At 33.2% G+C, this 25,201-nt stretch overlaps 1 protein-coding gene across 3 annotated transcripts; it reads left to right on the top strand.

Moving 5' to 3' along the window:
* The first annotated feature begins 2,720 nt into the window (after positions 1–2,720).
* On the top strand, positions 2,721–24,682 carry BBS5 (Bardet-Biedl syndrome 5). 3 transcript variants are annotated; one of them, XM_051986209.1, is made up of 12 exons: positions 2,721–2,883; positions 4,545–4,627; positions 6,443–6,508; positions 7,368–7,417; positions 7,893–8,020; positions 11,453–11,588; positions 13,017–13,112; positions 16,957–17,019; positions 18,449–18,583; positions 21,123–21,206; positions 22,609–22,632; positions 22,754–24,682. In XM_051986209.1, exons 1-12 carry the CDS (start codon positions 2,825–2,827, stop codon positions 22,853–22,855), a joined length of 1,026 nt encoding a protein of 341 aa, XP_051842169.1. In that variant the 5' UTR covers positions 2,721–2,824; the 3' UTR covers positions 22,856–24,682. The 3 variants fall into 3 exon arrangements, with proteins under 3 accessions (XP_051842169.1, XP_051842170.1, XP_051842171.1); XM_051986210.1 differs by lacking the exon at positions 18,449–18,583; XM_051986211.1 differs by lacking the exons at positions 16,957–17,019; positions 18,449–18,583.
* Positions 24,683–25,201: the final 519 nt, after the last annotated feature.

The raw sequence follows: 25,201 nt of genomic DNA, 5'->3' as shown, positions 1-25,201 counted from the left end.
AAGCAGGATAGGAAGAGAAATAAATTGCTGTGAATACACAGTTCAAACAATTAATTAACAAGTATTTATTATTATCTGTGGTGGACAATCTACTTGGTACTAGAAATACAAAAAACAAATCAAAACAGTTCCCAACTTCAAAAAGATTACATTGGATCTGGGGAATAAATATGTGCACATAGAAGTCAATAAAAATTTTATATAAGATAATCAGGGAAGATAGTTGGGAGGTAAGGAGAGTATTGGAAAAGGCCTTATCAGTATTTAAAGAAACCTAAGTAATCCAAGAGCTGGAGGTAAGGAGAAACTACATTCCATGTAGTAAGAAGGGAAAAGCATAAGTATTAGATAGGAATCATTAGATATTAAGAATAATAAAGGGCTGCTTTGACTGGAACACAGTAATATGGAAGGCATGCAAAAGCCCAGTTTTCAAAGGCTTTAAATGCCCTATTACCCAGCCAGGTTGGCTAAGATCTAATCAAAGACAGTAAAAGAAATTCTAAGTTTGAGAAATGGGTGGATTCCTGATCTTTGTCTGGAGAAACATGGATTCATCCTATTGTCAGACAGGTGATATAGAAATTGACAAGTCTCTTTGACCAAGATTTGGGTGATCAGTGTCACAAACCTCAAGACCCTCATTGTAATATAGCCCACCTCTCAATGTAATATTCATTTTTTCATTAATTGTTAACCAATTAGAGTTGATTGCCACCCTCAGGAACATCTATTTTTCCAAGGGCATATTAGTTGTAAGCCTTCTGCTGTCAGGATCTTTGGCATTTGAGAGTACCATTTATCTCTTTTATTAATAAAATGCTGATATTATCATTAAAAATTTAATTAAAATTAAAAATGTCTCTCGAGCTTTGTAAATATCACAATTTGGACCTGGAAGGGACCTTAGAGGTCACTTAACATAACACCTTCCTTTTACAGATGAAGAAACTGGATTAGAGATAGTTAAGTGATTTGCCAAAAGACAGGGTTGATTTTTGAACCAAGATGCTCTGACTCCTTTACACAATAACAAACTACCTCCAAGCAAGGATTAAAGAAGGAAAGGAATAGAAGCCTTAATAGGCACCATTGAGCCTGGTGATTATCAGACTTCTTGTGTCCCTGGATCTGAGAAAGATTTTATCCAGATCTCAATCATGGCAGTCCTTGACCAGTTTAATTTCTTGGCCATCATTACAATGGATTCATAAGAGTGAAGTTTTGAAAAAAAAATGAAAAAAATTGAAAAAGAAGAAGAAGAAGAAGGAGGAGGAGGAGGAGGAGGAGGAGGAGGAGGAGGAGGAGGAGGAGGAAGAAGAGTGAAGTTTGGGGCAGCATTCGAGGCCTATACCGAAAGATGCGCTCCTGACTGCCAATTCACTCACTTCTACGTCCCGGTTCCAATCTCTCTTACCCTCCATTCTATGAAGTCGATCTTGTGTTCATTGAATTTATCTTGTTTCCATTTCCAGGTAATTTGATAAATGAATCAACACTACAGGTTAATGAATGTGGCTGTATGAAGTACAGGAGTGGATTAAGGGAATGGGAATATGGTGGGAAGGAGAAAGTGACATTTTAGCCCAAATGAAAGAGTAACCCTAGCAATGGGAATTTCCAGTACAGAGGCACTCTAATAGAAAGGGATATTTGGGGATTATTGAGGGAGAGGGAAACGAGAATAAGGCAAAACAAAAAACAAAAAACAATGTCAATCAAGAAGCAGGGAGAGAAAGAGAAAGGAGCTTTTTAAATGTATTGCTTCAAGTTATACCACTCTACAGGAAAAGCTGCCTTTTGTAAAGGGGAGAGGGGAGGAGGAGGGACAGGTTGTTGGGGAGAAAGGAAGGTAAAAGCAGAGGTTTTCCTTAAATCTACAAATCGTTTTAACTCTCTCCTCAAATTCACTGGGGCCTTGGGTGATATTTTAGGGTAAGTAAGACTCCGGTACTGAGTGTAAAAGTAAAGAATTGGATATATTCTTTAAAATTAAAAAAAAAGCCTATAATGGCTTTTTTCTGGAATGGAATTTTTTCTGGTATGTTCTACAGTCAGAATTAAGAGAAGAGGGTGTTACCTCCTTGTGACATCCCATTCTTCAAAGTCTTTTCCTTTAATTGATTATTCCAGAATTATATATATGTATATATGTACACACATATATATCATTTATTTCTACTTAGTGATTTGCTTATTGTCTCTCCCATTAAACCATGAGGTCCTAGCAGAAAGAAATTATCTTTTTCTTTTCTCCGTACCCCTAGAAGTTAACAAGATACCCGGCAAATAGCAGGCGCCTAATATATGATTAGCATAGTTTTGGAGCTTAATAAATGTTTGTTTACCGTCTGGCTGACAGGATAAAGCTATTATAGTTTCAGATTTCCTAACGTATTGGAACTTCTCGGAGTTCACGGAGTTAAGGGAGAGGAATCGAGAGAGGATGCTTTGGGGAGGGAAAAACATTCTAAGACAGATGGGAACTGGCAGGACTATAGAGCATAACATAAATAGCTGGATTGGGGTTAGCAAAGGGCCACTAAGCTGCAAACTCCATGCCCAGTGCCAGGCGCTGGGAGAAGCAGGAGCACGCAGAGGAGCGGCAGCTGCCCCCGCAACTAAACCAATTAAACCCTAGGGAACCTGAGAGTGGGAGGAGGGAGGGAAAAAGAGAAGCGCGAAGAGGTACGAAAGGCGCAGGCGCAATCTCTCCGGAAGCTTGGCTCCGGGTGCTTGCCGTACAACCCGTGATAGAGAAGGACCGTTGCCTTGGAGCCCCAGGGAAGCGGCCCCGGGGATCCCTCCCGAGGTCTAGGCCACCATGTCGGTTCTAGACGGGCTTTGGGAGGATCGAGATATCCGGTTCGATGTGCCCTCTCAGTGAGTAGCAGTTGACAGCCGAAAGGGCCCGGTTCTCCAGGGCTCGCGAGGGACGTCACTGCCCCCGGGGTGGGGAGGGCGGGAAGATGAGCGAGGCCAGTCCGAGGGTCGCCTGGGCATTGAGTGGCGCGGGAACCTCCCGACCCACCGTCCTTACTGTTCAGATCTCATTTTCCTCAGCTTTCTATTGTAGAAGTATCTTGGCAGTCAACAGACATTTATCAAGTGCTTACTGTGTGCCAAGGAAGAGATACAAAGGCAGAAAACACTTTCATTCTTATAGGAGATACGGCCTACAAACTATATGCAGTATAAATGGGTAATCATCAACAGAGGATTAAGAGGGATTGGGGAAAGCGCAACAGATTGGATGTTGGAGGAGGTGGAGAGGATGAAAGAGTAAGGATTCAAAAATGACAACTAGGTTGTAAACCTGAGTGACTAGGAGGATAGTAGTGAGAAGAGAGAAAGGAGAATGAGGGAGCGAGAGAAGGAAAAGAACAGATAAGTTTGGGTCCACTGAAGGAGACGGAAAAATAAGTCAGACAGAAGGAAGGCCAGGAGAATGCAGCTCTACTCAAAGATTCAAATCACTGCTGTACTGCAACAACTCCTTAACTGATTCCTGCTTACTCCATTTCAATCCATCCATACTAATTTTCTGAAAGCATTTTTTCAATAAATTATATTCTATAAACTGGCACTTAAGTTCCTCCATCATTTAACATCCCCTAACTTTCCCAGCCTTGTCTAACCAGGATTCCTTAACCTGAAATCTCTGTTCCAGACAAGCCATAATCCTATTTTGATCATTTCTAATTCCTCTGGTCAGTTTAATTCTTCTCCCTTATTGTACCTTTCCTATTCCTCAAATTCTACCCATTTTTCGAAATCCAGCTAATGTCCTTAATTTTTTGTGTGTGTGTCACTGAATTTGAAAGTGGAAAGAGATCTCAGGGACTGCCTATTCAAAAAGAATCCCCACTATAATACACTTGATAAGGGACTACCCGTCTTTCTTTGGAGACTTCCAATGAAGAAGAAATCTAATACTCCCTGAAGTAGCCTCCTGCCCTTTTGAGCAGTTCTAATTGTTAGGAAGTTTTTCCTGCTATCAAACCTAAATGAATCTCTTTGAAACTTTTATCCATTGCCTATGTGTCTGCCTTGTAATGCCCAAAATAGTCTAATCCTTCTTCCTGTCATAACCTTTCAATATTTGAAAGCAGCTATCATGTGTTCCTTGGGTTTTCTCTTCTCCAGGCTAAACGTCCCTGGTTCTTTCAACCAATTGTCATGTAACATGAAGGTTGTTCTCAGATATTAATGTTAAATGGCATAGGGCCAGACAAAAATCAGTAGGGCATTCTGCTGGTGAAATCTTGCTAAACTGACAATAAATCATTTTACCATAATCAAGTGCTGATTTGCATTATCACATCACTTCATACATTTATGTCTTGTCTCCTTAACTAAATTTCTGAGTTCTTGAAGGATCAGGATTATGTCATCACTATTTTGGATTTTGCACATAATTACCAGTCAAAATATGTTTGATCAGTATATTAAAGTCTTAAAAATTATTGCATTATTTTTAGATGAATGAGTGTAATATATTCCTACTAGTGCTAGAAACTTAAGGACTTTAAATTTATTTTTAGACAAATGAAAACAAGACCTGGAGAAGTCCTTATTGATTGCTTAGATTCAATAGAAGACACCAAAGGAAACAATGGGGATAGAGGTGAGTATATTTACCGGCATTAACTTATCTTTAATGTTTATTTGTCTGATTCTTTAAGCTGAATTAAATTTTATTTAAATGCATTTATTTAAAATGTTATTAAATCGATATGAAACAGTATTATTGTTTATATTTAACTTATTTGACCATTTAGCTTCTTTTCTATGATGCTTATATACATTTCCTGTAAATGTTCCTGGGCTTTCAGATACCTTTGAGAGTAAATTATATAGTACATCTACATAATGATTGTCTACATAATATCTTTATATATAGCATATCTTTTTGTATAGTAATAATATTTGTTATTTATACAGATATCTATATAGTATTCTATAGTAATCTTAATGCATCTAGTAAGATCTATGTAGTAATAGTTGTTTGTATAGATTATTTTATCTATACAATAGTTTTTAATCTACTTAACTATGCAGTAATATCTATATGGTAGCTATACAATAATAATAATAATTTTGGATATTTTTCACTTAAGGGAATTGAGAATAAATTTCCCATAGAAATAATTCCTTTCTTTCTTTTATTCTGATAAAAATCTCTGTTATGTGACTTCTTTTCTTTCTACCCAATGACCTGAGGGGGTAGCATAACATTTCTTCTGTCCATGAACATTTATTGAGTATCTGTCATGAGCAGTGCATGGTACTGGATACTATTGGGCCAGATTGAATTTATTTATGCTAAGTAATGTTGAAGAAGGCCTTTGAAAAGGGTATTATTCCCATCTACCTCAATCCTAAACTCAAAAGGTCCTAATCCAAATCTTAAATTCCCTTTCATTCTTTCTCCCACTCTTTCTTCCATGTACTAGCTTTCTGAGCTCTCTCCATCCCCCTGTCCCCATGACACTAAATTCCTGGCATCCTTTTCATTACTGACTTTACTTTCTCTCATATTTCTAACTCACATTCCCAGTGAGGGAATCCTTCTTACTCCTTCCTACCCATTACTGCTTTCAGATCCTGTCGCTACAGTCATCACTAGCAATCTCTTCTCCTTTGTAATTTATATTCATTGATCTATTCATTTCCTATAACCTAATAATGTGGCATCCAATTATAGTTATAAAATGACCCCAACCTTGCATCTATAATTCTGTAGATAGATTACAAGATATTGAAATATTGAAGACCCTGAGTTAAAACAAGATATTCCTGTGGTATTTCTAGATTTTTTTTTTTTTTTTAGCCAATACATTTTTAACTGAGTCAGAAGTATAGTTTCTCTTTTGTCAACTCATTAATTTGCCTCAATCCTTCCATAGGCTAATCTTTGAATTCCTGTTAATCCCATTATGATAATCTCTTGCCAATTTACTGATTACCTCTGAAATCCTAAATTAGTTTGTTTGTTTGTTTGTTTTTGCTGAGACAATTAGGGTTAAGTGACTTTCCCGGGGTCACACAGCTAGGCTGTGTTAGATATCTGAGGACATATTTGAACTCCCCACCCTCCTGACTTGAGGGCTTGTGCTACTTCACTGCCCTCTGTTTCGTTTGATATCCTACTATATCTTGAACACTGGAAACATAGTTATCTATAACTTTAGAGGAGAAAATGAAGAAGTGGGATAGTTGGAAGGGCTTAGCTTTGAATCTTGGCTTTTGAGTCTCTGTGAATAGTGCTATGGACCACATAAAATAATGTGTATAAAACACTTAAAACTATTAAGTATCCTATAAATGTAAATTTGTTACTAATAAATAGGTGGAGAAGTCATAGATTTCTCCTTTCACAGATGTATTACAAATTAAAATCTCTAGACTTGCTAAACATTTCAATTATTTTTAATTTCAGGTAGATTGTTAGTGACAAATTTGAGAATTATATGGCATTCTTTGGCATTATCCAGGATCAATCTTTGTAAGTATGTATTTAAATTAACTTAAAGGTACAAAGTTCATAGAATAAATTACTACTTTTCATAGTTGTTTATAGCATGAAAGTATCATATTAAATGTCAAGTTCTATAAACTGATCAAAATTTGTATCATTATACAAATATAAATATTTTTCTGTGTTATTTGATTTTTTCTCTTCAGATAGATCATCTTTTCTAAAAATGTGTGTGGGATTAAAATTTCAGGGAAGGGAGTTTTGAGGTTTTTAAAAATTAAACATTTGCCTGATAGCCATTTTCCATCTCTCCAATGTAATTTTTCTTTTTCTGTGATTTTTTTTTTTTTTTGGTATTCACTTTTGACTTAAGTTTTATAACCAATAACCTGTTTCCTTTAGCTACAAACAAAGGAATTGTTATTTTTTAACAACAATGTAGTAGTAAATAGTAATGATAATTTGTCTTTCTGATCTTTAAAACAATTAAAATAATGTAATATCTTAGGCTTGTCATTAATTATTGTGTGTTTTTATGTAATACTTTTGTGTAATATTGTAATATTTCTTATTTTCCACTACCCTTTTATGAACTTTTTCATCTAGTATAAACATGTCGAATTTCATTTAAGGATATGTTATGTGAACTATAAAGAAGTAGACTTTTTTTTTTTTTTAGGAAGAGGCAAATAAGTAATTCTAGAATTTAATTTCTTGTTTTCTTTTTCTTTTAAATAAAACATACACTGACACTAATTTATGAACTTTAAAAACCTTTATTCCACTGTATAGTTGATGTCTGACAGTGTCAAAGATTGTACTTTATTTCTCAAAATATGTATTTATTGTGTAACTTTGACATTTATATTTTATTTTTTAACTTTAGCTGTTGGCTATAACTGTGTACTCAGTATTACAACAAGAACTGCTAACTCTGTAAGTATGAAAAGTATTATTAAAAGTTGTTAAAATATGTAAAGCAATTATAAGTCGGTTAAAAGTCTTTTCAATTTGTTAAAAATATCGAGGCAGCACAAAGGGTAAATGGAGAGCTAGCCTCAAGCCCATGAAGACACAGGTGCAAGTGCTGCCTTGGATATATCCTATCTGGGAAACTCTGGGCAAGTTACTTAACCTTTCCTCTAGATAACTCTCTGAAATCATAAATTGCAGAGAAGATACAAGCTTGCATTGGTAGAAGGATCTTTCTTACCCAGCAGCCCTTATATCAGTAGAATTACAAGTCTAATTCTTAACTATTAAATGTATCTAAAGATATATTTTAGATCTAAATATTTAGATATTTTAGATTGAAATCTGTATTTGCATTTTAACTTAGTTTTAAACTATTGATTAATAATTGCCTATAAAATAGAAACTATTAATAAGCATTAACAATTTGTCCTTACAGAAGTTACGGGGCCAGACTGAAGCTCTTTATATACTAACAAAATGTAATAATACTCGTTTTGAGTTTATATTTACAAATGTGGTTCCTGGGAATCCTAGACTTTTTACCTCTGTCATTGCAGTACACAGGTATGGTATAAAAAAAAGTTTTTGATACTATTTAGTCACTTTATGATATCAAGGTACATGTTAAAGAAAGTACAGAGAAAAATATTTTCCCAGAATAATAATGTGAAGTAATACCCTTAGAAGAAATCTGATAAAGCATATATTTTATCTCATTTGTAAGTTGAAACATTAAAAGTTTTTTTCCAGATTTTTTTATTTGTCCACAGTAGGTAGTTAGATAAAGAGAGATGGAGAGTTGAATTAATATAAGCAATCTTGCTGAAAAACTGAGGAAGTTAAGGATGTTTAGAGGGATAGTCAATTTCAGTGGTTGTTTTTTTATTTATTTGTTTACCTCAACTATTTGGATCAAGTTAATTCTACTTCAGGAAGCTTTCCATTTCATTTCATAGCCAAAAATATGAAAATTTGAGTAAAATGTTAAAATTAGCTTTGCTACTACTAAGGAAAGATGGCAATTTCAGAAACTCTGGGCTCTATCAGCATCCTTGAAGTATACAAATGTTTTAAGTATTTTCTGTATAAGTAATTTATATTTCTACCCACATTAAGGTTATATGATTAGAGAAATAGAAAATTCACATTTGTTGACATATTACTGAAGTTCTCTTTGGCCATGATTTATGTATTGTGGGTGTGGGGAGGGGGAGATGTATGTAAAAAAGAAGTCTAAAAATGAGAGGCACAATTTTACAATTACATTTATATGTTACTTATGCTTAACTTCTTAGCATTTTAAAAGCTAATTTGATTTTACAAAATAGTTGGCCAATTTATACATGCAGTAAAGCCAGAATGAATGTAATTCAGCTACTCAGAAACCTCATTTATCCAGAATATTGTCCTGTATTTATTCTTTATCGGAAAAAGAAAAATGAGATTGTATTAGGTATTAGTATTTTGAAGAAACATGTAAAACAACTTCTAATGTTTGTTTCTGAGTTAGTAGAGTATTCAGGCCAAATTCCTATGTTTTCTATATTTGTATTATTATTGCAATTATCATTGATGTTCCAAATGCTGATCCTGAGTCACTGTAAAATCTGACTCGTTGACTTAGTGAAATGATGCTGAGCGAAATAAGCAGGACCAGGAGATCATTATATACTTCAACAACAATACTATATGATGATCAATTCTGATGGACATGGCCATCTCTAGCAATGAGATGAACCAAATCAGTTCCAATAGAGCAGTAATGAATTGAACCAGCTACACCCAGCAAAAGAATTCTGGGAGATGACCATGAACCATTATATAGAATTCCCAATCCCTATATTTTTGTCCGCCTGCATTTTTTAATTTCCTTCACAGTCTAATAGTACACTATTTCAAAGTCCGATTCTTTTTGTACAGCAAAATAACTGTTTGGACATGTATACTTATATTTAATTTATACTTTAACATATTTAACATTTATTGGTCAACCTGCCATCTGGGGGAGGGGATAGAGGGAAGGAGGGGAAAAATTGGAACAAAAGGTTTGGCAGTTGTCAATGCTGTAAAATCACCCATGCATATAACTTGTAAATAAAAAGCTAAAATTAAAAAAAATAATCTGACTCATCAAAGAAATGTTTTCCTCAGTACATTGTACTTAACCAAGTCAGGTAAATGGGTTAATAAATTTCAGCATTAACTGAGATAAAAGTGATTCTCTGGTGAAACCTCAATTAATGAGAAAGTACTGTAAACCATAATGCCCAATTACCTGAAACTTCTCATTAAAATTTTACTTTATTCTTTGTTTCATTCATGGGTTCCACCTATGGGGGCCTAGCAGTGGAGAGATTTAAAAAAAAAAAAAAAGTTCCTGATGTCAAGGATCTGAACAAGGATCATCCACTTGTGAAAATATAGTGTACATATATGAAATAATCAAATAATAACATAAGACAATATGTAAATACTTTCTGTTGTATTAAGTGTCCAAAGAAGTGAAAGTACTGTTGGACATTCAGTGAGATAGATCGATATGGACCAGAATGGTTTGGGAATATTTTTCAGAGAATTGGGACTTTAAGGACTAATGTAATTTGGATAAGTAGAGAAGAGAGGGGAGGGGATTTTAAGCAGACAAAACATTATGAGCAAAAACACCATCATGTATATACCAAGCTGAGGTGAAAAAAAAAATCATTTGTTCAAAAATCAGTGTGAACAGCCTAGTTGTGGGACTTTAAGCCTTGTAAATGATAGAACAATATCACTGACAGAAATAGAAGCATCAGAAAAAAGAGAGCTAGTTTGGAAGATAAATATAGGAAAGAAAGAAGGAAAAAATGAAAGAAGCATATATTAAACACTGTGTGCCAAGTACTGTGTTAAGTACTTTACAAATATTATCTCATTTATTCTCACAATAACCCTAAGAAGTACTTTTTATTTTACCCACTTTGTAATTAAGAAAACTAAGGTAGAGGTTAAATGACTTGCCCAGTCCCATAGCTAGAAAGTATCTGAGGTCACATTTGAATTCAGGCCTTCCTGACTCCAAGTCCATGACACTTAAGCTGCCTTTGTGTATATGTGTGTATAAGTACATGTACATATATGTAATATGTGTAATATATATGTATGAATTATTGTTTCATAGGTGTATATGTATAACATAGAAAAATTAAAGGTCTATATCTATTATATGTAAGCCATGTTTTTTATATCTAGAAAGTAACATCAGAGGCAACATGGCATAATGGAAAGAATTCTTGCTTCAAAATGTCTTTAATCCCTCAGTGCAACAGGGAATGTTATAAAACCAAACCTCCAGCACTTCACAGTGCCTGGGACATAGTAAACTCTTAATTATTGCAATTTTGACTGTCAAGTCTACAAGTTATAAAACAATTGCAGATCTTCCAAAGCAGAAGGAATTTCCTCATCATGTATTTAATATACCAAATTTTGACACAATTTTTTAAACACAAAATAAAAAAATGGTCTGTCAATAACTTTTAAATTTCTAATTATTAGTTATGTATCCCCAGGTATAGTAGTTCATTCCTCCCAAGATTCTCTCTAATTTTATCTTGTATATATCTTCTTTCTACATAGGTGTTTATATATTTTCTCTTCTTCATTAGACTGAGCTGTTTTTGCCTTTTTTTTAGTATTACCACTGTTTAGCAAAATACCTGATATAGAATAAAAAATAAATGCTTGTTGGCATATTACTAAAGTTCTCTTTGGCCATGATTTATATAGCTTGTGTTGTGGGTGTGGATGTGGGTGTGTGGGTGTGGGTGTATGTAAAAAAGAAGTCTAAAAATGAGAGGCTTTTGAAGCAAAAAATTAAAATTGACTTTTATAGATATGATTAATATGAATTATTGATGTAATGTAGAAAATATATGCCTAATTATGTCAATAATATTAGGTATCTGTGTTTTAAAATTACATTTTTAACTTTGTTAGCCTACTTTTTTCTTGTAGAGCTTATGAAACTTCTAAAATGTACCGTGAACTTAAACTGAGGAGTGCATTAATTCAAAACAAACAGCTAAGATTATTACCACAGGAACAAGTATATGACAAAATCAATGGTGTTTGGAATTTATCCAGTGATCAGGTATGATTCAAGGCAAGATTTTAATAAAGCCTTTATTAGAGCCTTAAAGTAATTTTTTGCTTGGCTTATCTACTCAGATTTTCAAATGGATTTGTATCTCTTCAGTATAAGCATTCCCTCTAACAGAGCAGATAATAGCCCATTCCTGACTACTCATTCTGGAAAACTTGTCCATTTTCTTCTATAAGGTCCTTACAAGGGGTCTATCTAATGTGCTCTGAGGCTTCCTTGATTTCTCTTCACATTTCAAGGGTACCATCATTCTCCATCAGTTCTACTTCACTGCAGTGAACTGCTAGCTCAGTTTCTTTTTCTTAGATATTTCTTTGATGACATCTTAGATTCTGTTTTCCTAATTCCTGTTGGTAATGTGTTTCTATTCACATCCACCTCAGTCTTTTCCGTTGCCCTCTGGCTAATAGACCTTTTCAGTTCTTTGGAAATTATTGTCTCATGACTGTGAAAGAAAACTGGAATAATATTAGTACTCAAAGCTGTTTCCCATACATGTATCAAAAGTATATAAGACTCTTTGAATGGTTTTTATTTGATAATCTATGATCACTAATATCAGATGAAGCATAAAATAGGGAAATTCATGCCAGCCAATTTTGATGGAAGAGCTCCAGTACAATTTGAAGAAATTCCATAGGTAGTGAAGTCCTCTGGATGCACCTGTTTGCAGGTAACATTGGGTTGATTACATCAAATCCCAGAGACCCATGTCTTTGTGTAATCCATAAACATAATTCAGTGTAAAACTCATTGGGCAAGCTTTCAAAGTGCTATTGTGGAGGAGTTGTATCTAAAATCTTCCTGATTTCGGGATTTTCATGTCATATCAATGAAATAACATTGTATCACTGAAGAAGTAGAAATTACTGTGATCCCAGTTGCCATATTCTGTAGGTATAATCAACCCAATGTTACATGCAAACAGGACCATCCATCTTCAGATACTTACTAGCTATGTGACCCTGGACAACTCACTTAAACCCAATTGACAAAAAAAAATTAAGAGAACTTTACATATGTGCACATTTTAAATTCCTGTGCAAATATTTATTTTTAAGTAAATTTTTTTTTACTTTTAAGATTTTTAGACTATCAAATTGAAGAATTTTAAAAGTAAATTTTTGGGTAATCATGGTTACTTGGGAGAGACTTGTGTGTTCTAATTTATGGTGGCAAGAGCCATAAAGTATCACTGGTAGACTTTAAGAGGTTGTCACATATATCTTGTTTCTCTTACCTTTTCATAATTTTTCTAACATTCTAAGATCCGAGTAAGAAAAGTTATTTTGTTGCTGACCATAGAGCTTAATTTAGTCGTTGTTTATAGAACTATTTAGCATAATTCAGAATTTTTTTCAATAATAAGATAACCTATGAATACTAATCAATGCATATTTTGAATTGGTTTTTTAGGGAAATTTGGGGACCTTTTTCATTACTAATGTGAGAATTGTTTGGCATGCAAATATGAATGACAGTTTCAATGTTAGCATACCGTATCTGCAAATTGTAAGTATATACATTTTGGTGGCCTTACTTTACTATAAATTAAAATTTTATTATTTTCATTTAGTATATTTTTGTAAATAATATGTAATTATAAAATCCAAAAAGAGTTTTTATGATTTGTTTTAGACTAGGTTATTATTTCTTTTTTTATTTGTTAAAGTAGTAATAGTTTTCATTTCAGAATGCCTAATTAATATTGAAAATGGTCATGATTTGCTTTTTTAACATAGGAAAAAATCCAAATATATACATAGAATAATATGCCATTATCAGTTAGCATTCTAGGAAAAGTAAAATATGTTGGAATTTTCAAATAACTTTACTTATCTGAAGAGAAATTATAAAGTGGGCCTTTCTTGGACTTCATACAAAACATTTAGGTTATTAAAAGTATTTCTACAATTTCCTTATTAAGTAATATCTAACCCCATGGTATATATAAGTTATATATAGCAACAAACACAATTATTTGTATATCACTGCCTCTCACATATGCCCCTTTCTCTCTTTTTCTGCCACCACCGTGGTCCAGGCCATTATCACAACTAGCCTGGATTATTGCGGTAGCCTTCAGGTTGTTTTCCCTGCTCAAGTCTCTCCCTATTCTAGTCTATGCTCTACACAGCTGTCAAACTGATCTTCTAAAAGATAGGTTTGACCATATCATCCCTCCCTTAATCAACTAATTTCAGTAGCTCCCTCCCTATTGCTTCAAAGATCAAATGTAAAATTCTCTGGTGTTCAGAGTCCTTCCTAACCTGACATCCTCCTGTCTTTCCAGTCTTTTATATCTTCCGATATCAATTCCATATACCCTGTAGTCTAGTGAACTTACTTTCTTGCTCTCTTTGACTGAAGAGACAGTTTCTCCCAGTTCCTTGCATTTTCACTGATTGTCCTCCATTTTTGAAATTCTTTTCCTTCTCACATTTCTTCTGATTAACTCAACTAAAATCCCACCTTCTGTAATAGGTCTTTCTTCTTTAATGTTAGTGCCTTCCCTCTGTTGATTATTTATCCTGTATATATATTTTGTTTTTATATAGTTATTTGCATATTATTTCCCCTGTTAGACTGTAAACTTTTTGAGAATAGGATTACTTTTTGTCTGTTTTTGTATCTTTAGCACTTAGCCACTACCTGGCACATAATAGATAATTAACAAATGCTTGTTGACCATCTTCTCCAAAGCAACTTTAGATTAGAGGTAAGCTCTTTAATACTCAAAACCAGCAAAGATGACAGAGTGTAAGGAGGACCAGACCAAGGAGAAATTAGGAAACCTAAAGAGAAACCACAGTCTTTTTTTTCCAGGCCAGGTTAGCATAGGGAGAGAAGTATAGACACTAAGGATGGCTCTAGTGAGAAAGATACTACACAAAGCCTTCCAGCCAAGGGACTGAATTGGAACTTATTGGTGGTATGTACTTAGAGCAGAAGGTGATCCCAGATTTAGTAGGGACAGAAGCCAGCTAGGCAATTCTGTCACTCTGATTTCCAGAACTGAGCAGCAATTTAATGTGGAATGATGAGAGAACTAAAGCTTATATGCAGCTGACCTGCTGCTGGTACCAGATCACGGCAGAGTCTCTTGCCTGAGGCTAAGCATAAACAGCTATGTCATTGTCCTAGTATTGGGTCTTAAATTAAAGGACCAATTCTGTCTGAGGTTTATGAGCTGATTGAAGGAGGTTTGGGGCTCAGACCTAGGGGAAGCCTGAAATTCTGCCACTCTGAAACTGTAGAGCTTTCAGGCTAGCTTAAAGCGGGTTGGTTCAGAAGCAGTCCATTAGTGTTCCAAACAAAGAGTCTACAATTGTGTTACCTAGATAGCTTCAGAAGAAGGAAAACTGAAGACTATCTTTATATAGATAATAGTCCTGTGAATTCAGATAAGGGAAAGGCAATGATATTACTTTCCTAAGAAAGGTCTTAGCTTTTTGTTCTACCCAATTTCCTAAAAGGGGTTTTAGGCTCTAGAAAATACTATTTTTTAACAATGTCTTTTTTTAAAGGATTTTTAATCTGTTTTCGTACAAGAATAACCAACTTGGCAAAATTGAGCATAGATAAAATTGTAATGCCAGAGAAACTGAGGCAGGAGAGAGATTAGAGAGTTTTTAATATTTATTAATGGGAGAGTAAGATTGACTGGACAGGACTCTCGTCTCAAATTATCCAGTCAGACAGAGATAAAGATATACTGGGACCAAGGAATTCATGTTGGTCCCAGGTCTGGAGGAGACTGTCATCTCAAAGAATCCAGCGTCCAGCATCCACTGCCAGCCACCATTCTCCAGCAATGAATGGAGAATCTCTAACCTTTATATACCTTTTGGAGACAAAGAAGAGGGAAAGAGTGGGAAAGAATGGGAAAGCCCAGCTGGAAAAGCCTATAAATCAAAAAAACCCAGAGACAGGATGTCTGAATACCCAGAGATAAAGATGTCAGTGAAATATCTTGGAATATTTTAGAGGGATGTTCTCAAGGACAGAAGATAATCAGGAGGTCTACTCTCTTGTTTATCTTGCTTGGGCTAACAATTTATAGCCTTAGACTAATTGGTCCTCAGCCTTCATGGACCAGAGAGAGATTTACAGCTTAGGGGAGTAATTAGGGAGACTGAGACAAGGGAAACTTGTACAAGGAAACTGAGTCAGGACAGTTAAATGGAACTGTGGCATAACAAAATATGGTGGAGAAGGGACAGTGGGAAGGATAGAGTTTAGAATGAGCTTCTAATAAAATAACAGACTTCCAGGCATTCCTGATGCAAAGATTAGAATTGAGTAATACAAGCCTTGTAAGCATTGTAATACAAACAAAGGAGTTAAGAAAAATATAAAATAGCAAATATAAACCAGCAAATGGAAAGGGTAGTCTTTTCATTCTGTTGGATGAGATTATACAAGTTTCTCCTCAGAATCCTAATATCATTAGAGGTTATAGAGGGAGGTAAGTACATCAGAATCTAGGAGTGGTGTTATGGTTTAGTGATCTAGAAGAAAGGAAAGAGAAAAAGGAATACATCAGGGAAGAAAAAGATGAAAAACAGAAAAGGATGGGGGAAATAAGTGAGGAGGAAGAGGCTGAGGGTACTTAAACTTCACTTTCATCTGAACTGATCAGAGGAAGATAAAAAAAAGCATTTATTAAAAACATATACTATATTCTAGGAACTGTGCTATATTGGGAAACAAAACAATCTAATATGCCTCCCTATAACCTCCATTCATTAGCTTTAAATCTGTCACTTAGAGCCATTTATAATAAGTCTAACATAACATGATAGCCTTCTGAAGTAACTATTATGATCCCCTAAATTCCTTCTTCCTTTAGGTAAACATGCTTAAAAAAAAAAAAATCCTTCACAATTTAAGAAGGAGGAGTTTGGTGAGAGGGGAAGAGGAAGCACATATCTATTTGGAACACTTCTGCCAAAGAAGCCATTATTACTGGCCCCCTTTCATTTTTTTTAAGTTGCCTAATAACAATGTATGATACAGATCAGAAACATTTTTAGGAAATTGTACATTTTTGTGGTTGATATATTTTACTGACTTTCTTCATCTGAAAATTATGTTTCATAACATTGATATTGATGTGTTCATTGATTTCCATAATGGAATAATTCAGAGAAAAATATTTTTACCTATTAGATGTGAGTGATTGTGTTTATCATGCTGAATTTATGGTATTTATCATGTTGTAGATATCATTTACCATGAAAAATAGAATTATGGAATTAAAAGTTTATGTTATAAAGGAATACTAAATACTAAATAATCTTTCTCACTAAATAATCAAAAATGCATTTTTCTTCCTTTTTCATTTTATAACTAGCGATCTATAAAGGTCAGAGATTCAAAGTTTGGTTTAGCACTTGTTATAGAGAGCTTTCAACAGGTAAGATATTTAATGTTTTTAACATTGTGTTTAATGTGTACAAGATCTGTGCAATAGCCTAGGCCTAAAGGTTTATTAATAACATATGATACTGATTATTAATGATGATATAATTAATTAATATAATTAATGAGCACAAGTAAGGAAGGGATTACCTATATGTGTAAAGTTACATAGGAAGACTAACATTTTACTTAGATGTTCCCCCAAAAAACAGTAATACTTGTTAGATTACCAAAAAATCATGTTGAGTACTTCTTTTTTTTGTTAGGTAGCATTTAAAAGGAAGTTTTATTATCACTCATCATACAAACCTTTATCCCTTATTTATTTCAACTCCCAGTAGATTAAAGTAAAATAATTATTTGGGAAGTTTTTGAGTAGTACAGTGTGTTTAGTGCTAGGTCTGGAATCATGAAAACTCATTTTGTGTTCAAATTGAGCCCCAGCTATTAGCCTCAATTTTGCCCAATTTGCCTTAGTTTCTTCATATGTAAAACAAACTGGACAAAAGGAAAAGACAAGCCATTCTAGTATCTTTGTCAAGAAAACCCCAAATGAGGTCACACAGAGTTGCACATGACTGGAATGACTTAGAAAATTACATCACATACACACACACATATGCACGCAACATACACCCCTCCCTGTATTTTTCCTCTTTAAATTCAGTCACCAAATCTGAATGTCTATCCATTCCTCTATTTTGTTTCTTTTAGCTCTGACAGGAAATATTAGATCATTTCTCCCAATAATCTGTCCTCCTATATCACTTTGAAGAGCTAATCTTAGGCAAAATCTATGATTTTGGACAACTTTGAAGTCTATGATTAGGACAGCTAGATGGCACAATGGATAGAGTACCAGACCTGGAATCAGAAGGACCAGTCTCAGACACTTAATAAATATGTGATCCTGGACAAGTCACTTACCTCCAATTACCTCATTCCCTCTCCAAAATTAAAAGTCTGTGATTATTCTCAAGAAATAATTCAATGAAAAATTGACTTCCTTAACCATTACAATTTAATATGCATTATAATAACTAAATCAAGGGGAAAATAAAAGTGTTTTTAAGTTCACACAATGTACCAAGCAGTGCAGGAGTACAAGTACAAGCAAGTAAAAGCAGTCTCCACCCTAAAGAAGATTGTATTCTAATAAAATAAAATGTGGAGAGAGCTAGATTTGGAAAGGGGGTGCCTGACTTCAAGCTGACCAAAATAGTGGATCTGAAACCACAAAGAACAAAGGAGGTGGGACTCTTGAATAATGGGGGGAAGGGGCAATAAAGAGAATAAGGAAGTCAGGATAAAGTGGCCTGATAATAGAGATTGTTTTCTGTAAATCAAGAGTATTATGAGCTTTAGAGTTTCTTACATGAAAGAAATCCTTCTTCAGGCTCTTTTAAAATTATTATTTCTTATAGAGTGGAGGATATGTACTTGGTTTCAAAATAGATCCTGTGGAAAAACTACAGGAATCAGTAAAGGAAATAAATTCACTTCACAGAGTCTATTCTGCCAGTCCTGTATTTGGAGTGGATTATGAGATGGAAGAAAAGGTAATTTCTTCAGCTTATTAAATTATCACTTTGCCATATTGTTATAGAAGGTTATTATATCCTGATACACAGATAACATTAGAATATTCTATGCAGAAATTTTATTTTAACTGTTTTAAAATGATGAATGATTCATGGATTCTTTCTGCCTAGACTTTAATTCCTCCATCATTAACATCTAACCAACCCTCTGATTTTTTTGTTCCTGCTACATCTATATCTATATATATATAAGTGAAAATCCTTCCTTCATTTTTATTCCTTCCTATACTTTCATTACTATCCAACTCAGCTATAATCTAGTCGCCTGCCCCTTCTTCACTCTATTATCTGCCATTATGCCTCGTGAAATGCTAGGTCTATTGTGAGACAGGCTCTTCTTCTACCCCCTTAGCTTAACTGCGAGTTGATTCTTATTCTTTAGTCCTCTCCAATGAGCCAAGTGACTTCCAAGAAACTCTTAGGTCTTTCTCAGTAACTTGAGCAACTGTCAAGCTTTCTCTGTGGCTCTTTGCCATCATCCTCTGTGATTTCATCATCCATATTGATAACCCATCTGATACAGTGACCTCAGTCTCCTTGTTTAATAAATCTCCATTTCTATTCTACATAGATCACTCATCAGTAAGCCTACATTGTCATTCTCATCATTAGAGAGAATGACTGCCACAAAGATCTCAAGCTTAGGGTTCTCCTCAGATTACAGCTTCTTTATCTTTCACTTCCATGCCCTATCCCTACTGAACCTTTTTTCTACTTTCATCTTATCCCCCAGCCCCTTGATGCTGCTCTGTTCCATTAAATTCATTAGCTCTTTCCTAGTTTCACTTACCTTTAATTGGTTGTTGTCCTTCATTCTTGAAGAAAACCAAAATGACATTATTCTGTTAGAGTTGAGTTGCAGTGTATCTGACTATGGCAGATCAGACCAATGTGAGCTCAGAGTGCTCTGCTGCAGGTCAGACACAGAGAGTCCCTATGAACATTTGGGATGGATTCTCTCACTTTGTGTACCTCACGTTTCTTCTGAGCTAATTCAATTTTGTTTTGCTCATAGAGCCCAGCACCTTCTCTGATAAGGGCACACTATGCTAGGTGGTCCTATGCCAGTGTCTCCCATGTCATACAATCAATTCTATCTTTAGAAAGACTTTGAGGGTATCCTTGTATTGCTCAACTTGTGAGTACTTGCCTTTTTTTTAAGGTCAACAAGCCTTAAATTTATTCTTGACCACTCACCTAGGCACCATTCTCTCATTTCTAATCATATATAGGATTTCATTTCAAAACATGTCTAAAATTAAATTTATCTTTATAATTCTAGACTGCCTTTTCTGGGTAGTTTTCTTATTTCTATTATTATTTAAATTATTAATACTCTATTAATATTTATATTAATTATGCCACCATTCTTCTAAGTACTCACATGTATAACCTCATTGTCCAATTCCCTTTCCTAACTTCCATTTAATCACCACACCCTAACAATTTTTCCTTTATATGATTCTCAAATCTATATCTTCCTTTCTATTCCTGTTATCATCCTCCACTTTAGACCCTTATTTCTCACATTTGGATTTTTGTGATAATCTATTATAAATTCTCAGCCATCCAACATTACTCCCAGATGACTCCTAATATATTATTTTGTTCATATAATTTCCCTATCATAAAGCAGTCAGTAATTCTCTCCTGTCCATTAAATAAAGCCAAAAACCAATAGCATGGTATTTAAGGTCACAGGGGTCTTCAAACTATAGTCCATGGGCCAGATGCAGCAGCTGAGGACATTTATCCCCCTCACCCAGGGCTATGAAGTTTCTTTATTTAGAGGCACACAAAACAAAGTTTTTGTTTTTACTATAGTCCAGCCCTCCAACTGTCTGAGGGACAGTGAACTGGCCCCCTATTTAAAAAGTTTGAGGACCCCTGTAACAGTATGTCTTCATCACGCACTTCTACTCTTACATAGTGCAAATTAATCACATAAATCTTGTAGACTAATAAAACCCTATACATTTTTATTGTCAAAGCACAACTTGTTTGTCTTTGTTTCGGCCCAAGTCATTCTTCCACCTGTCCAATCCTCACCTCTCAAAGTCATTCCAGGCACAGCTTAAGCTCTGCCTTTTTTATGAAACTTATTGTCATTGTCAAAAAAATTATGTGAAGAAAGTAATCACAAAAATACATTTACTTTTTTCTTAAGTTTTTAAGCATAATATTTGTAGTGTTTATAATAATTGCCAACTAAGATTGTTTGATGTTGAACTAATTTATTTTTTAAACCTAAATTTTAGTTGAAATTCATATAAATTATTCCTTTTAATATTCACATTGATTTATAATGAAAATAATTGTTTAATAGAGAAATGTATCACAAATAGGATATTTTTGTAAGACAAGAATATTTATTGCTATCAAAAAAAAAATCCCACATCACATTTTCCTAATTAAATTTGCCTTTATTACAACTTTGATGTATCTTCTCAGCTTATTTTTCTATGCAGCCTAATTTACAAAATGTCTTGTTTTATAGCCTCAACCTCTTGAAGATCTGACAGTTGAACAAATTCAAGATGATGTGGAAATAGAGTCCGATGAACACACTGATGCTTTTGTGGTAAGCTTTCTCAAAGAAATCCATTGAATTGAAACAATTTTTTTTTATCTCTGTGGTTTAAGTAAAATATGAGTAAATAAAATGCCCTAGAACTTGGGACATTTGAGAATGGAGCTGTCTTAGGCAAAACGGTTTTTTTAGGTATTGAATATAAGGACATGTGCCTTGTCTTCTAGTTTAAGTTTTTTAAATGGAAATACAGTCATTCAGATGATTTCAGAAACAAGTAAAAAGTTTTTTTCAGACTTTGGAGTATTAAAAGATATTAAAAATGATGTTTATTTAAAACTATATATTTCATTGTCTCATTCACATTGTTTCATTCATCAAAAAAAAACAAACAATAATTAACAATACATTTTTCTTTGTGAATTCGTTCTTTGGTGAACTAAAAATCTTTGCAGAGATTCATTCTTCTGTCTTCTTTAGATTAAATTTTGTTAATTTAATGGTTTATCCTATTTGGAAATGGAGAATATGCATTTTTCACACTGGTACTGTTTGGTCAAAAAAAAAAAAAAAAGAGAGAGAGAGAGAGAAATTTCCCCTCTGTAACTCTAATAAACACTACTAAAATTAAGTACTAAAAGAGGGAAAATAGTTTCAAAAAATTAACTTGATCAGAATAAATCATTGATAGATAGTAAATAGGGCAGAAAAACTTTGAAACAGAAATGTAAAAAGTCTGGAAACAGTTTAATTATAAATACATTGCCATGCCAAATCATATTCACAAAAAATTATTTTCTGATAGATCATATTAATGATTTTTGCCAACATAGGTAAAACTGATAGGTTGGTTATAAATTACTCATTTTATCTTTTTAAAAGGATATAGTACCAATAGTAGTTAATTCAGCACACACATTTGGATGTGTGTTTGCTCTGCTAACATAGATCACAACTCCATTTGAAAAGATAGTTTATTTAAAGTTATTTTAGCTAAAGAAAAAACACTCAATATTTAACCTTCTTGGTTGTTGAGGCTTCCTAAACTCTGTTAATGTGGCCTTTGGAGGACAGATTTAATCATTTGTCCCATACTTTGATTTCTTTTTGGCATAAAAAGACTTGCCAGAACTTTTGATACATTGAAAGCCTTCAAAAACTCATATCTCAAGGAGGTAGTGGAGTAAGACTTTAATGGAGTAGTAAGTATGTCATATATTTAGTGTTTAAAACTTGCACAAAAATAATTTAATAGCTTAAAATATTAACGGCAACTAGATGAATTCTCTTACAACAAATTTTAAGGAGAGAAAACGTGTTATAAGACAAAAATGTAAAATTCATTTAGTATAAATTATTTAGAATTAGTCTGAAAATTGTTTTAGACCACTGACCCCATTTAGCCTTTGATTTATTAGATATTTGGAATTTAATAGCTTTCTTTTTCTCATAGGCTTATTTTGCTGATGGTAATAAGGTAAGGCTATTTTACTTTATTATAAAAATTATATGTTATCATTTAGTATTCACAAACTTATATACAATCTTTTGTTTATTCCTCTTGCCTATGCTCTTTTCTCATCTTAACTGTCAAAAAGCAACAAGATCGTGAACCTGTATTTTCAGAAGAACTGGGGCTTGCAATAGAAAAATTGAAGGATGGATTCACCCTGCAGGGACTTTGGGAAGTAATGAGTTGATTTTGATTTGAGCTGAATTTCTATTTAAAGAAACTTTAAAATAGAAGATACTAGTGGTTTGGTATAACATATTGAATAATCATATGTAAAGTAATAACTTTAAAAGAACTCAAGAAAAAAATACATTTATATGTTATTGCCAGTTTCCTTGTCTATCTTAAAATTGTAACAAAATTGGATTTAGTTTTATGAATTTATTTACTGTACATAGCATTTTAATCTTGTACATTAGTGAATTTCCTGACATAAAATTATTGTGTATATGTATTTAATAAAGAGTATTTGTATAGTATGTTTTAATATTTTGCAAATATTATTTAGGAAAATAAGATATTGAATCAAAATTTAGGAGAATAGGATTAAATCAAAGATGAACTTTTCTGAACTTAGGTAAGATAAGCTAAGTAGTATGCTGCAGTAGAAAAGAGCACTTTCTTTGGAGTAAAAGAATTTAGTTTTGAATGCCTGAGCACTTAGGAGCTCATTTTGCTCATCTGCTAAAGGAAGAAGTAACAATCATCTCTATTGTCCTTTTCAAGCAAGTTTAATTGTGTTGCTACATAGTTTATATTAAGTATAAACTTTTTAAATAAACTTCCTAATTTGAGGAACTTGGGTTTTTTTTGTTTTGTTTTTGGTTCATAAATTTCTAAAATTCTAGAACTTGATGTAAATCAGCTTCTACTCAAAATTTTAAGTACTATTTAGATTATTTTATCAATAGACATATCTATTTAATGCTTTTTTGAAATAAAACATTTGTCTTGTCATTTTATTGCTACACTGATTTTTTCTAATATTCTCCTTGTTTATATTTATTATGGTTTATAGAATCACTTTCACTTCCTAATTAGTTGCACATTTATAGAAGCTTGTGCTGGCTATATGTCAGCTTAACAGAGGGTTAAGAAAACAACTTATTTTCAGAATAATAAATTTATTGGGAAATACTATCAATTTCAAGAGAGGTAGCATTATGAAAATTACTGTAACTGTTGTTGCTATTGTTTTTTACTAAATTCTGTAATATCTTTTCCCTGCCACATTGTAAAAAATAATGTCAGCTTAGTCACTGAATTGTATTTGTTATATGTCATACACAAAGAAATAACTACTATAAAAATTGCTGAGTTTTAAAGTCTAATCTCAAATGGGTCACATCATAAGATTTTCATCTGACTCATTAAGACCTTTCAAATGTTTCATGTTATCATGACTCAAGAAATGACTCATTTATTGTTTAAAGGGAGGGGGTAAGCAGCTGTTATATGTTTTCTAGTGAGATAAAACCTTCAGTAGTGTCTATAAATGGAAAAGAGTCAATGAGCTCTCCTTTCAGCTGTTGTTTTACCAGCTGACAACATTATGGATTTCATTATGATGTAAAATAGAAGAAAACTGTTATCCATTTGTGGTGACCTTAAAGTTTAGAAACTTTTGATTTAATGGTGTATGGTATGTTTGTAGGAATTCAAACAGAAATTGAAATTACAATGTTTGCAAAAAGCACAACAAATTTCAGAATGCCTAGAAAATCCAATCTTGTAGCTCATATAGAAAGTCAAAGCATTTTCATAATTACTCTAAGTTGAGCTCTGCCATTTAAAGTATTTTGACCTGACAACAATAAAAGTTGAATCATTTATAGTTTCATACCCTTTCAAAATTGTCATTGTTTGCTTTAGAAAAATGATTTTCAAATTGTAAATGTGATCATAACTATAATTCTGTGCAATCTTCAAATGAGTGTAAAGTTTCTGTAATGTCAAAGAATGGAATGCTTTTATCTTTTTAATATTTTATAAAAACATTTTCAATATTTGTAAACTATGACTATCTTTCTTATATAAATTTTCTATTTAAAATTAAAGATAATTCAGAATGCCATAGGAAAAAAGTGATTAGTGATTTCTCTGCATTATTTACAATTCAGTTGGGTCTTTGAAATTACTTTCAGGATCAATTTAAAAATCATACTTAAAATTATAATTTCTTTTAAAGAAAAAATTCTTTGCTGTTTTAGCTAGAAACTTGTGGGAACATTGTTACAAAATATTTCTTCATATTATATTTCTTAAGTTGTATGAGATCAAAGTTTAAAGTAACTGACTGATCCAGATATATCTCATCCTCCTATGACTGATGCATCATTAATTCAAAGGGCCACTTTCCCTTTTTGAAAAAATTTTTGAGGAATGACTCATTTTTGTAATTTTCTCATTGTATTTAGAAAATTTCTTTTATCTCTATTCACCTATTTACTAATATTTTATATACTTTGCCCTTCCACTTAATTTAAAGGTCTTGTTTCATAGCTGTTTCCTTAGTGACAAAAAGTTCCAGTTG

The sequence above is a fragment of the Antechinus flavipes genome, chromosome 3 (assembly GCF_016432865.1).
Source record: "Antechinus flavipes isolate AdamAnt ecotype Samford, QLD, Australia chromosome 3, AdamAnt_v2, whole genome shotgun sequence".
Classification (NCBI taxonomy): Eukaryota; Metazoa; Chordata; class Mammalia; order Dasyuromorphia; family Dasyuridae; genus Antechinus; species Antechinus flavipes.
This window is presented reverse-complemented; position numbering and strand designations above follow the sequence as displayed.

Excerpts from the sequence above, each read along its gene's own strand:
- BBS5 (XM_051986209.1), top strand. The coding sequence starts at position 2,825 with ATGTCGGTTCTAGACGGGCTTTGGGAGGATCGAGATATCCGGTTCGAT. Across the intron at positions 4,628-6,442 it reads AGGAAACAATGGGGATAGAG|GTAGATTGTTAGTGACAAAT; the intron begins GTGAGTATATTT and ends TTTTAATTTCAG. Across the intron at positions 11,589-13,016 it reads GGAATTTATCCAGTGATCAG|GGAAATTTGGGGACCTTTTT; the intron begins GTATGATTCAAG and ends TTGGTTTTTTAG.